This window comes from Sinocyclocheilus rhinocerous, unplaced genomic scaffold, assembly GCF_001515625.1.
Source record: "Sinocyclocheilus rhinocerous isolate Xijiao unplaced genomic scaffold, SAMN03320098_v1.1 scaffold576, whole genome shotgun sequence".
NCBI lineage: Eukaryota > Metazoa > Chordata > Actinopteri > Cypriniformes > Cyprinidae > Sinocyclocheilus > Sinocyclocheilus rhinocerous.
Genome location: NW_015662167.1, coordinates 1,416,472 through 1,429,271, shown reverse-complemented (window position 1 = coordinate 1,429,271; position 12,800 = coordinate 1,416,472). Strand labels below are relative to the sequence as shown.

General features: G+C 39.3%; 1 protein-coding gene across 1 annotated transcript in view; it reads right to left on the bottom strand.

Moving 5' to 3' along the window:
* LOC107727835 (rho GTPase-activating protein 39-like) overlaps positions 1 to 12,800 on the bottom strand; it is a 39,801-nt gene that overhangs the window by 19,854 nt on the left and 7,147 nt on the right. The window contains exon 2 of the mRNA XM_016537849.1: positions 6,810 to 7,277. Within this exon, the coding sequence (XP_016393335.1) occupies positions 6,810 to 7,277 (468 nt within the window). The remainder of the gene's footprint in view (positions 1 to 6,809; positions 7,278 to 12,800) is intronic.

Here is a 12,800-nt window from a genome sequence, read left to right as displayed (position 1 = left end):
ATAAATGTTGTGTTTGTGGTAAACAGCCACGGATCAGTAGCGGACTCCTGTGTGAAAGCACAGACCATGCTGCTTTCCCTCTCACAAGAGTCACCTAAGAGGGGAATTCCCCTCATTTTCAAAAATGAAATTCAGGCCATGAATAAATGTCTAAAAATTCTGATTGGAGTATCACTATAAATAGTAATAAATGATAAAAAAGAAGGCTTTAAAAAGATCGGTATCGGCAGATACTGCTTTCTGTGATCGGCGTTCGGCCTCAAAAATCCTGATCGGAGCACCCCTACTTTTTATCATGTGTTGTGTATGTTGTGTTACTTATCGTTTTGTAGAATTTCTAGATGAACAGAAAGTTAAAAAGGACCGCATTTATTTGTAATAGAAATCTTTTGTAACATTATAAAGGTCTGTACTTTCAAATTACTGACCCTTCTGACCCCAAACTTTTAAACGTGTTAAAATGGACAATACTGATTGGAAACACAAGAGTAGTTTCTAGTAGTTTTTTTCTAGAAATGAGGGGAAACTGATTCACACATCACAATTTTCTCTTTAAAATCTTAATTTAATTAGTTTTTTTAATTTTAACATGAGAACATGGCCTGAATGAACAACATAATTTAAATAATTTGTCAACAATTAAACAATATATCAATTAGCTTACAAAGACATGGACATCTGAACATATCTAATGTTGGCAGATAACTATAAAAGCAAATTAAACTTTTGCATTTTTTGCTTACTGAAAAATTACCAAATCTATTTGAATATTTCTTTAATTTTCCCCCCCAAAAATAATAAATAACTACAGCAACCAAGACTTCTTGTCCCTGATGCTAAAGTACGGCACCAACACATGAGGTGTCAACAGTATTTAAACGTACTCTCAGAAAAAAGTACTGTGTGACCATTAATGCGCCAAAGAACAAAAACAACTTAAATGAGAGCGGAAGAGAGAAACTGAGAGAGAGTGAGATTAGTCATGGGAGGCTGCTTTGGTTGGTATTAGACACAACGTTGGCATTCCTTCCACTGATCACTCAAAGGCATTGGGATTGTTTAAATAGCGGTACAATGCATGGTTGTTAAGCGCCATGGCAATGGTTTTCTTATCATAACATTCCATAATAAGATCCTTGTGGGTAGGGAGTGTGGCTGCTACCAAAAAGACTGAACGAAAGACTACCTAAAATATCAATGTATCACAAAAGAAATGTCTCTTCAAAAGTTAAGATAATGCTGCATTTTTCTTTGGCAAGATTATTTAGATCTTATTGATTATTTATTCATTAAACCTATGCACCTTATGACAATTTACAGATGACACAGTTCAAGCACACATTTTTATTGCAGTCATGGAGAAAAAGGAGGCCAGCCAGCATAACTAAAAAGCGAGTTAAAATCCTGTAGAGCCGCTTTGGATAATTTAATTTGGCAAGGAGGAAAATAAGGTTAACTAGTCAGGGAGGATCAATTTGTCCCAGGCCGTCCGGTGTCTAATAGTCCTAGCAGAGGCAAGAGATTAGGAGTTTTGCAGGGTGAAATCTGTCTAACCTCATTATATTTGTGAATGCATTGGACTTTCCATCAGTATCGGAAAACATATCAAGACAATGTGTCCAAAAACTCTTCCCCAACTAAAGAGGAAAAAACTGACATAATGGGCTATTTTCATCGTTTGGATAGGAAGAGGAAATGTGGCCTATAGCAAAAATCTGAAGCATGACTCAGAGTTGACAATCATCTTCTCAACAGATGTGAAAAGCTAAGCAACATAAACATACACTCATATATGCCGTTCAAAAGTCTGGGTTCTGTAAGATTTTCTTTTTTTTGATAGAACATTAATCAAAAATACAGTCAAACCAGTACTATTCTAAAATATTAACATTTAAAATATATATTTTTTGATGAATAGAGAGTTCAATAGAATTTTTTTTGTAACATTAGAAATGTCTTTACTTTCACTATTGATCAATTTAATGCATCCTTGCTAATCCATGCTTTTGAACAGTACTGTATATGTATTAGAAATAGCATTCTTTCTGTTTCACATGCATTATTTCATCAAAATGATTCATTTGACTCAAACTTTGCTTAAAGAAGCAAAACGGATGTGTACTAAGGTCTAGAGGACTCAGCTGTTTGTGGACAGCTGAACACCTCTCATTACTGAGCCAGTGAGTCTAGCTTCTTCACATACCGCACACGTGACCGGCCCATCCTCTCCTTCCACACCCTGCTCTCAAAAGACGTGAGAACAACTTAAGCAGATAATTCAAATTATTAAGTGCAATAAAGCCAGACCACTAACAGGGTGGGAATCGCTAGGAGTCCTACGACATCAACACAATTTTGCAATATTCCCAATACTTGGATTTACTTTGTGAAATATTATGGTTTATTACTTTCTGAAACATGTATATTGTATGTTTCACACCGAGCTAATGCTGTACACTCGGCTCTCTGTAACCCCCGGAAAAGGCAGTCAAAGGGGGGCCGGCTCAGCATATGGACAATGAGATGGCTCTGGAATCTCAGCACTAATCTACATCTGTTGATATGAAATCAGATAGCATGAGAATTCACAGCTCTGGTTACAGCTGTGAAAACTGCTTCTTCTCTCACGAACAGTGAACATACTGTACAGAGCATAAGGCCCACAAAACCATGGCCAAAACATCTGAAAATTAGTTTAGAATACTTTTAATATGGTTGAGAAGTGAGTTGAGAGTCGCAGTTTTGGTCAACAAGATGAATACACAAAGAATCATAAAGGCAAAGAAATTCAGCAAATCAAAAGGGTCGTTCTGGTTTAGAGAAACACTAGCCCTGCACCAAGCTTTCTGCGTCTCTCTGTGTTTAAAGTGAAGCCAGCGGATCAAGGCAGCAGTCTGTTCTCAATGTATTTTAAGCAACACCAAAGGCACGACTAAAATAAAACAAAAGACGGATGAAATTGCTCCACTTTCATAGACTATGTGTGCTAGGCCACTAATCTAGTTATCAGAGTAAAGGACTGCGGTAACACACAAAACATGTGTGACATGGAGTGCAAAAGATTTAACTGAGCCTGACTGAGTAGCTTTGGTGTGTCTTTAAGGAATCTCATTGTTTATGACCATTTAAAGGTAAAAGCATGAGAAAGGCCAAATGATTTCTGAAATCCGAGATGCCCCTGTAGCGATAATCCCTTAGGATATTAATGGTGACCTTTCCACTCCAAACATGAGCGATAGCCTATAAACAGACTTAATAATTCATTTTAAATGTCTTTTGCAATCTCAGCTATTTATTAACTCCCAGACATTCCCTAAATCGAATAAACCTTGTGAGCATGACACAAGTGAAAGTATGAGCACATGACTGGCATGATGAAAAGTGTTGTTTCTCTTTTACAGCTTTCACTTTTGGTATCTAACCAAGCCGTTACACAGCGGTTTTCAGCCTCTTCTGAGAAATCCCCATAAATACCATTATCATAATGACAGATGTTATCTATGTTATGGCATGCAACATTGTCGCAGTTATCACCAACTCCATCCCTGAATCATTTCAGTCTGAAAAGCATACAATCACAAGGCATCTGTCTTTAACTCTAAATATCAAGACTATTCAGATCTGACTGAAGTCATTCAAAGTAAAGTCTGTTAAATCATTTGTCCACAAAGAGAAGGTTGTATTAGGCTGGGTGTTAATTTAATGTCTTAGATCCCACTCCAATTCATGCTATGGGAAACCCTAACAGCTGGTCTTCAGGGATTTGCGTGCTTAACTAAAACCCTTGTCTTCCTATAGCAGCCACTCGGCCTGGGGTCCGCCTGCAGGACAAAAGAATTTCATGATCCCTTCACAACTTCCCCAGGTCATCCCTGGGTTACGTTACACCATTGCGTCACACAGCAAAGGAAGCACAGAGGTGTCCTAATCACCAATCTTCTCGCCATGGTAACCTACTAAACGGCTGAATGCTAGATAACACAGACACTGTTGAATGAACCCTTGTGATCTCTAGTGCAGATGTGGAAAAAGTAAGCTTCCTGTGTCTCCTCACTTAATAACTTTCACAGAAACACCCCCATCCCTGCCAGCCATCCATCATTTAAACAGGATCACATTGTATGTGTGTGCCAGTGTGTAAGTGTTTGTTTAAAGGGGTTAGTTAGCATGTTTACAGAGTTCTCTCTGACATGAGTCAAGCTCTGCTTGTCTGTACTATGACTGCATCTTGGAGGGGCGGTGTGATGACTCCCAGATTTAGTACTTTGTTCATCAATCAGGGGAAGCTGCTTGTACCACACACACCATATGATAACACAGATGGTGCTGTTTGGATCATTGTCAGGCTGATATTTTATGACCACTCCCTAGCTTCAACAGATCAATAATTATTATACAGCAATTTAGCAAAATTACCTTGCTTTATTCTGGTGTAAGCAAACATGGACGGTAAGAGCCAAAATAGCTTCTTTCCATGGGTGAAATATACCTAAATAATTTGTTTTTCATAGAATATAATTTGAAATCTTCACTAGCCAGAACTATATGCCTGTATTATGATTTCTGCAAGTCAGCTGGGGCTATGCGATATAGCTATATCTCAATATTTTTCAGCAGAGGAAACAATTTCAATCAAACTTCCACGATAACCAAATGTATTTGGTGTGAGAATTAAAAACAGTAAAATGTTTAGATATAAATAACCTAGGCATGCAATGCTTTTTTACTAAATGACATCATTTATATCTACCAATACAACAATAAACAGCAGCCTGATTTATGTTGCCCGCAAAATCACAAATACACTAGTGCACAAATGTTTGAGGTCGGTAAGATTTTTTAAATGTTTTTGAAATAAAAGCCTCACCAAGGCTTTATTAGTAAAAACAGTATTTCTTTAAATATATAAATATTTTTATATATTTTTGCTGCTTATTATTTTTGTGGAAACCATGACATATTTTTCAGAATTATTTGATTATTGTTAAACAGCATTCATTTTAAATACTTTTTTTGTAACATTATAAATGTCACTTTTGATAATTTTATTGCATCCCTGCTGAATAAAAGTATGAATTTCTTTCAAAAGATAAAAAAAATCTTTTGAACAGTGGCATATATTGTATCATGAATATTCAATGTATCTCCCAGCCCTACACACAACCCACAAAAGTTATTTGAAAACAACTAAGATATTATCATACTGCTAAATTAGGCACAATGCTAATAAAGCTATAGTTATGATCTCTGCTTCTCTCACACACACCTGTCCATTGTTTTGGGCACATCGTATGACCTTTGAAAAATGTGAGTCATCCGTAAGGAGGCTTAGACGTGTGGGGTTCCCAAGAGAGCCGTACGGTTGCTTGAGAGGTTTGAAACACATTGGAGGTCAGGAGGTGGGAGATGAGTGGTTTGTTGCCCTTCTAGTTTTACCTAAAGGTCAAAAATATGTTGCCCTTCTAGTTTTACAAAAAGGTTAAAAATGTTGGGCCTCTCAGAGACAGCAGTCATGCGTGTCTAAAGCAAAGAAAGAGGACAGCTCTTCATAGCACTCACCATTCACCAAGTAGCTCGTGCCACAAGCAGCCACAATATTTCAAAATCCTCCAAAGCTACAGTGGGATCCCGCAGTTAAGATATTGGACTCCATTAACTCTTTTTCCATGGGTGGATTTGAAAGAACGAGTGCCCTGCTAAACATTTCCCTGAAATAGAAAGAACCACTGTATATGCTGGATAATGTATACCATGGCCTCAACAGCGCTTTTCTTTGAGGAAAAAGGGGAAAGTCCAGTCACGTTCGAACCACAATGGTTTGGCTCTCCCTGGGCTTTCTTCTGGTGGTGCCCAGAGATTGTTTTAGGAAAGAATGAATGGCCAAAGGATTGTAGATGTGTAAAGCATAAGGCACTGAAATAACAGAGACACAGCCCAGTGCCAGGTGAAACAGAGCTGGCATGACTGGAATGTGGTTATGAAGGTGGTTTGATGGGTCTGAGAAGAAACAAACTAACTCTCACTAAGAACTCGATAATAAGGGTTATGAGGAAATATCAACTTTTCACATTTGGAAGCAATTTATCTAAATGACTGCCTTACGAGTACATGACAAACACAAGGGGAGCAGCAACAAATGCTAAAGGAATAAATGTGTTCAGTAAATAGTTAGCTCAATCGAAAGCATTTGTGGCATAATGTTGATTTAAATTCCCACAAATAAATTCCCACTTTTGCCTACTTTACTTAAAAAAAAAAAATGTTGCTCAGGGTGAATTGGACTAATCTGTAAAAGTTACAAATTCAATAGTATAGCCACAGAACATTAACAACACATGTGTTAACATGAATTTAGTGTGAAATATGTGCTTAAACTTTTCAATGTTACAACTTTGTTGGCATAATAACAACACATAATCCCTACAACAACTGCAAAAATTATTAAAACCGATTTACAGCTCAAATAATACACAAGTTTTAAGAAGAATTAACACAAGTTTTTTTTTTTTTTTTACAGAAGTATTATTGCTTTAAATCCTCAAAAAAATTGGCCCCATTTACTTCCATTCCTCAATGTAACCTTGTTTTTTTTTTCAAGTTGAATTTGAGTTTACCTTTTTTTTTTTTCGGTAATCAACGGTATGCCATAAGTGCTGCCAGTTGAGCCCAGAAATTTCTTTAGTTTCAGGGAAAATCAGAGTGATATTCCAGCAGTTGAAGATAATTGGTCTCTGGTTAAGGCCAGTTATTTCTGAGGAACCATAACGGCTACACTCTAGATAACATGCGGAGAAAGCCCAGAGGCCTACCTGAGTGAGTCTTTGCTGTTGTCTACGCTGTGGATGTCTGGTTTCTGTCTGTTGTCCATTTCTTGTTGTTTAGGCTCTTTGCTGGTACATTCTGGCTCTTTAGTGTAGGGCTCCATGGGTGGTAGAGGGGTGCGTCTATCTTGACTCCCTGTGGACTGAGTCCCATGTTGCCTTTCCCTAGTACCCCCATCAGCCTTGCGCTCGGACACAGTGCTGCGTTTCATGGCCTGGAGCTGAGACAGAGGGACAATATCTGCACCCTGAGGTCTGTGCCACACGGTCATGCGGCCAGCCGAGTTGTAGTAGTAAAACCTGCTACTCTGGGGGTCAAAAAGCTCCCACCACTGGTTGCCATCAGCCTGGCGGACGGGCACATCGGTGGGTGGGTCCCAGCCACACTCTCCCGTGGCCAGATTGACGTACATGCGCTCTTGCGAACGAGGCTCAAGGATTTCCACCCAATCAGCGCTGAGGAGAAAGAGACAGAGCATTATCACCATTTAAATCATATTTCATTTTAGTATGCAAAAAAGCTAGCAAAACACATTTATTGTCATAATATTGACCCTGATTGTTTTCCAAACAAAATATGGTACATTGGAATCCTAGTAAATCAAATCAACTCAACAAAATGGCACAGCTGAACTGTTATAAATTACAGGCCGAGCTTCATGGTCAATCTCTTAAGTGTAATCTGATGGATGTGTTATCAAGGGAATTAGGCCAAAGCCACAGAGAGATTCGCTATGTGTGAGAGTGCATGCTCAGAAATGCTGGCTCAGCACACCCTTAATCCTATCTGCAGATACCGAGGAAACAAAGTTGTGAGCTGGAAAGCATTCACATGTATTCCCACACACACACACACACACACACAGGGTATCGGGAGACAAGTCAGGTCTCCCATCTGGTAGTAGATGCGCTTGTCATGGTCTGAGCTCTTTAAGTCATGTGTCATGTGACTGCTAAAATATTTACAGATGACAGGTTTGGAAAAAAGGCGGGACTACAGACCATGCAATCGTCTTGGAATCACACACATAGACACTAAGATGTAGAAAGTTTAAAAACATGTTTGACCAGACACTTGACATTAAAATTGTAAACAAGCACAGTGACTAATATCACAGAAAAATTCAATTTCATGCAGATTTATTCCTTTTGTTTTCCAAGTATATACTATTGATCATATTGTGAACGTTTCATCTATTCATGTTTAATCTTTATACCAAAAATTCTGACCATGCTGGACATCTCCAATTATATTACACCTCTGTCTTGGACACTCCATGGAGAAAGTGACATCTGATGGAGGCCTAAACAACAAAAAATACTCTAATGCAGCTAATTTGGGTCATGTTGCCCCTCTGAGAAACCTATTATGTTTCTTTTGATCTAGTTTCCTAATGCAGAGAATCAGAGTGTAGAGTGTAGTGCAGAGTGTGCTAATTTAAGCCATGTGAGAACTTAGACTATCTGTTCCGGGCTGCGAGATTGCTTCTGCCACCTAAACCAGTGAACGGCTTGCTATGACTCAATCTGAGAGAGTCAAAATACTGATATTTATCTTAAGTGGTTTAAGCCTTAGTAAAATAAACAGACACTTACATACTAGAAAAAACAAGAGACGATATGATGTCTCAGATGTCTAGACATGCAGACACAGCTACTGTAAATGATCCTTTCAATTCTTCAGCTGTTTAGCATGGTCTGATGATACTCCAGTGAGGCATGTCAACATTTGCCCAGCTTCCACACCACAACAAGTGTGCTTTCTCTCCTGCCATGTGCCCTCTATACCACTTTTCAGATAGTGAACAGTGTGCTTGAGAGTTGTCACGGCCATATGTCCTTTTGTTCCCTAGGCTTCAACCCAAGCTGTGGCTCAAGATCAGAAATAGTCAGCCCACCTGTTCAAAGGTGCTCGAAATGTAACACAAAGCAATCCAACTCTCTTTATTACTCTGGTTTTTACATTTGAAAAAGCAACAAGTACCAAATTTGTTAATATACCATTGCATCTTCATAAAAACAAATGTAGATATACAGTGGCCATGAGAGACTACTATACAGATGGTGCCAGGTAAGCTGAGAAACGCAAAGCAAAGCAACAGACCTGACTGACTCTCAGCAGAGACATGCTGGGACACCATCTGTCTCAAATATACCAATCATTTCATTTTACCTTCATTATCACCATTAAATATTTGAGCCTTGCCTTGCGGGAAACAGCGTTTGAGCTGAGGAAATGCATTGGTTTTGTGTCGATGCATTAATCCTAAGGGTGTGTGCACATTTGACAATTAGAAAAAATTTATTATGGGTAAAGCTGGCAATGCTACTGATCACAAAGAATTCTGTCCTGTAGTGTCTATTCTGCACAAACTATTTCTCGCTACCAGATCAAGAGCTTTATGGGTGGGAGCTGTGTAATTGAAGAGTGGTTAAACTGGAGGCCTTTGTGTGCTGAACTCCACCCACCTTTTTCTCACTCATTCGCACCGTCTCAAGAGAGGCATTCGGTTTCTGCAAAAGAATCCTCAAGACTAAATTCCTCCTCATCAAACTCAAATGTTTGCCATTATATTATCAAGAAAACAGATTTGCATACATGTGAAAAAATTAAATGGAAAGAATGTGAAAAGTTGCATATTAAAGCAATAGGGTTGACTACCAAGACCACTGTGAAAATCAAACAGACAGGCATGTGGTTGAGTATTTATTGGGTAAATACGCAAGCACGTATATAAGAGTTGAGTTTTTTTGACATGCATAGAGAAAAAACTCCATCCTTTAATAAAAATAAACTCACAGAATAAAATCAAAATTGTAAAATTAATAATAGAAAGAATTAATGTTGTTTGATGTTTTTTTCATTATAGAAAATCTTTTTGTACAAAAATAAGTACGAATCCTCATCTTGTTACCTTCCTGTCTGTAATAAATCAAGTTATCAAGTTAACTCTTAACTCTGGTTCTGCAAAAGCTATTCTCTGCCAGCAGTTATTCCTGGGCATTAGAAATCCGTTTAGTAACACCACCAAAAAGAGACAACATTCAAGGGAGTCTGATGTTAAGGCTATTCACCCTCTTTTTAACCCTAGTTCTGTATGGAGAAATATTTTTAGAAAGTGTCTAATAATATGTCAAATAATTTCCTAATACATAAAACAAAGAAATAATTTTTCAAATTCCTGAAGTCTAGAAATGTGCACCATTGTTTAAAAATAACTGTAAAATGGCTGGTCTCCAAGCACTGAAAAACAACGACATAATGGACTAAATTCATTGTTCCAAAACGAGGCCAAATGCCGTTTTTATTCAGTGCTTTTTTTAGGGCCTCATTTTTGAAATTCCACCTTAGGTGTTTCTGATTTAGACTACCCGAGACCACTCTTAAAGTAAGGAAAAATGCAACAACATTAACAACAATTCTCTGTGCCAAAGTCTTTTGGCTGCCAATTACTCCTCATAAAGTTGAACACCAGGCCAAACAATAACATACTATTCTGAGTTTGACACTTGACAAGCATTGGCCATGCCGAGCCAAAGTGTTTAAAAAAAGAACCTGCCTTTGACTTAGACACCTTATTAGAACTCTAACTAGCTGAAAGTGCAAAACACAGCCACTTTATCTCCAAATAAACTGTTCCTGTGAAGGATTATTTACCAAAAAAGAATATCCTTAGAATAACCGATGAAAGGGGGTTGAGGTGATGTAATGCCATTCAATATGGTGGAATGGCATGCAAATTGTGTGACAGGTGGGGCTATGTAACTACCTGAGTGTAACGTAGTTCCAATGAGGTGTGGCAAGAAAAAAATATTTACTTCCTTTGATATACTAAAACATATCAATTGGTTAAACCTGCAATCAGTGGTCACCTCTTAAACTATTTCAAACATATGGCCTACAACTAATTTAACTTGCATATTTGTTGCATTTGAGTACAGAAAACATGCCGTGTCACTCTCAAACACAAATGCATGAAGTCAGCTGAGTACATAAGCAAACAATAGGCATAGCTCCACAAACAGAACACACATGGAAGGACACTGCCCTGCCTCTGAAATAGAAAAGAGCGTGCAGTGCACGTTTATTCAACAAAAAACAAACTGCTGCACCTGTCAAAAGAATTCTGTGGCTCTGTTAAGTAAGGTAACTCATTCCAGTGATACTAGGAAAGGTTAGATGCACAAACTGTACTCACACATATTTGAATGACAATAGCTGAATGAAAATGGATGGATACTTTTCTTCTATTCCCTCTGTGTTACATGCAAATGCTTCATTTATCCCATGCTACTAAACACAGGGTTTAGTTCCTAGGCTATGTGGTTGATTCACAGTAGTGAATAAAGGTGCAGGCTGGTTTGGCTCATCTTAAAGAGCAGACTAGGCCTACATCAGCAGAGGTCATGGTACAGCTGCTCCCGTCTGTTTCACTTTTATTCCGCCTGGCTATACAGACCTATACTGGCTTCATTTATCTTTGGGGGTAACTCGTCAGGACTGATATAGCTGGCCTTGTGTTAACAGACTAGTTACAGGAATGGTTCTGATAAATGACTGAAAACCAGAAAAGACGAGAAGAATAATGCTAAATAGACATGGTTAAATCATACAGAACAAGACAGACTAAATTGGCCATTTAGGTATGGTCGGAGTATTCTACACTATAACAAATGTGAGAGGAAAAAAACACAAATCACTTGTTTGTGTTTGTTTACATTAAAAGTAACATAAAACTACTGGCACTCAGCATTCAATAGAATGCGACATAAGAAAATAAGCCTATCTCTAATCAAAACCAGATCTTCAGCATCTTGTGGATGTTTTGAGAATTGCGCGCAGGATCACCATTGCAGCGCATCTGAGGGGAAACAAGGCAACAACAACGGCGTGCAGGTGTACTTTATTTACTGTAGTTAGTAAACTTTATTTAACATAACAGCCATTAATGCACAAATGAGATGTATTACATAAATGCCTGATATGCAGTTTATGCAGCTTGGCTCGAAGAAAATGAGACGGACTCACGGAGTCACGTAAGATAATCCGTCAAGTCCTGTCCCAATAAAGACGTAACTTTGCGTGAATTAAATAATATGCAGCCATGAATGGGCGCATGTTGGAAATAAAAGTGCTGAATTTAATTCGCTCTCTGTTGTCTATATACTCATCGTCTCATGAAGTCGGAGTCACGTAGGCTAAAATAATCCGTCAAGTCCTCTCCCAATAAAGACGTAACTTTGCATTAATTAAATAATACAGCCATGAATGAGCGCATGTTGGAAATAATGTTGGTGTCACAATTCTCGGGAGGCAAGGAGCGAGGAACGAGGAAACACGGAGATAACTTCAATTCACAGTCTTTAATGATCACACGGGGAACACAGGGGATCACTGTGGGAGACACAGGAACACATGGAATCACGTTTGAGGACCGACAAACACTAACTGAAAGGACTGGGGCTTTTAAACACTGGGTGATTGGGAAAACACAGGAGGAAGGAATGACTAATTAAAAGGGAACACGGCACACCTGGGGAGGGAAAACACAACACAAAGAGTCCAGGGGCATGACATTACTCCCCCCTCCCGGAAGGTGCGTCCTCGCACTGTAGAAACAACATGGGGAGGGGAGTGGGTGGGAACTAGGGAGGAGGCTCTGGAGGAGGACGGACACCCGGGAGGGGGCCAGCAGACAGATTCCAGGAAGGAGACGACGGAGGGAGGAGCCAGGGAGGAGACAGGAGGGACCCGGAGCAGGAAGAGCACAGCAAGACCCAGGCCACAGCCATAACAGCGGCCCACGGTGGAGCCGATGGAGGGAGGAGCCATGGAGGAGGAGGAATGGCCACCGACTCCAGGGGGCCGACCAACGGCGGCGGAGCAGGTGGTGGAGGAGCCCGAGGCGGAGACAAAGAGCCAACGAGCCAGGGGGATGCCGAGGATCCGGGGGGCCAGGGTGGATCCGAAGGCTCTGG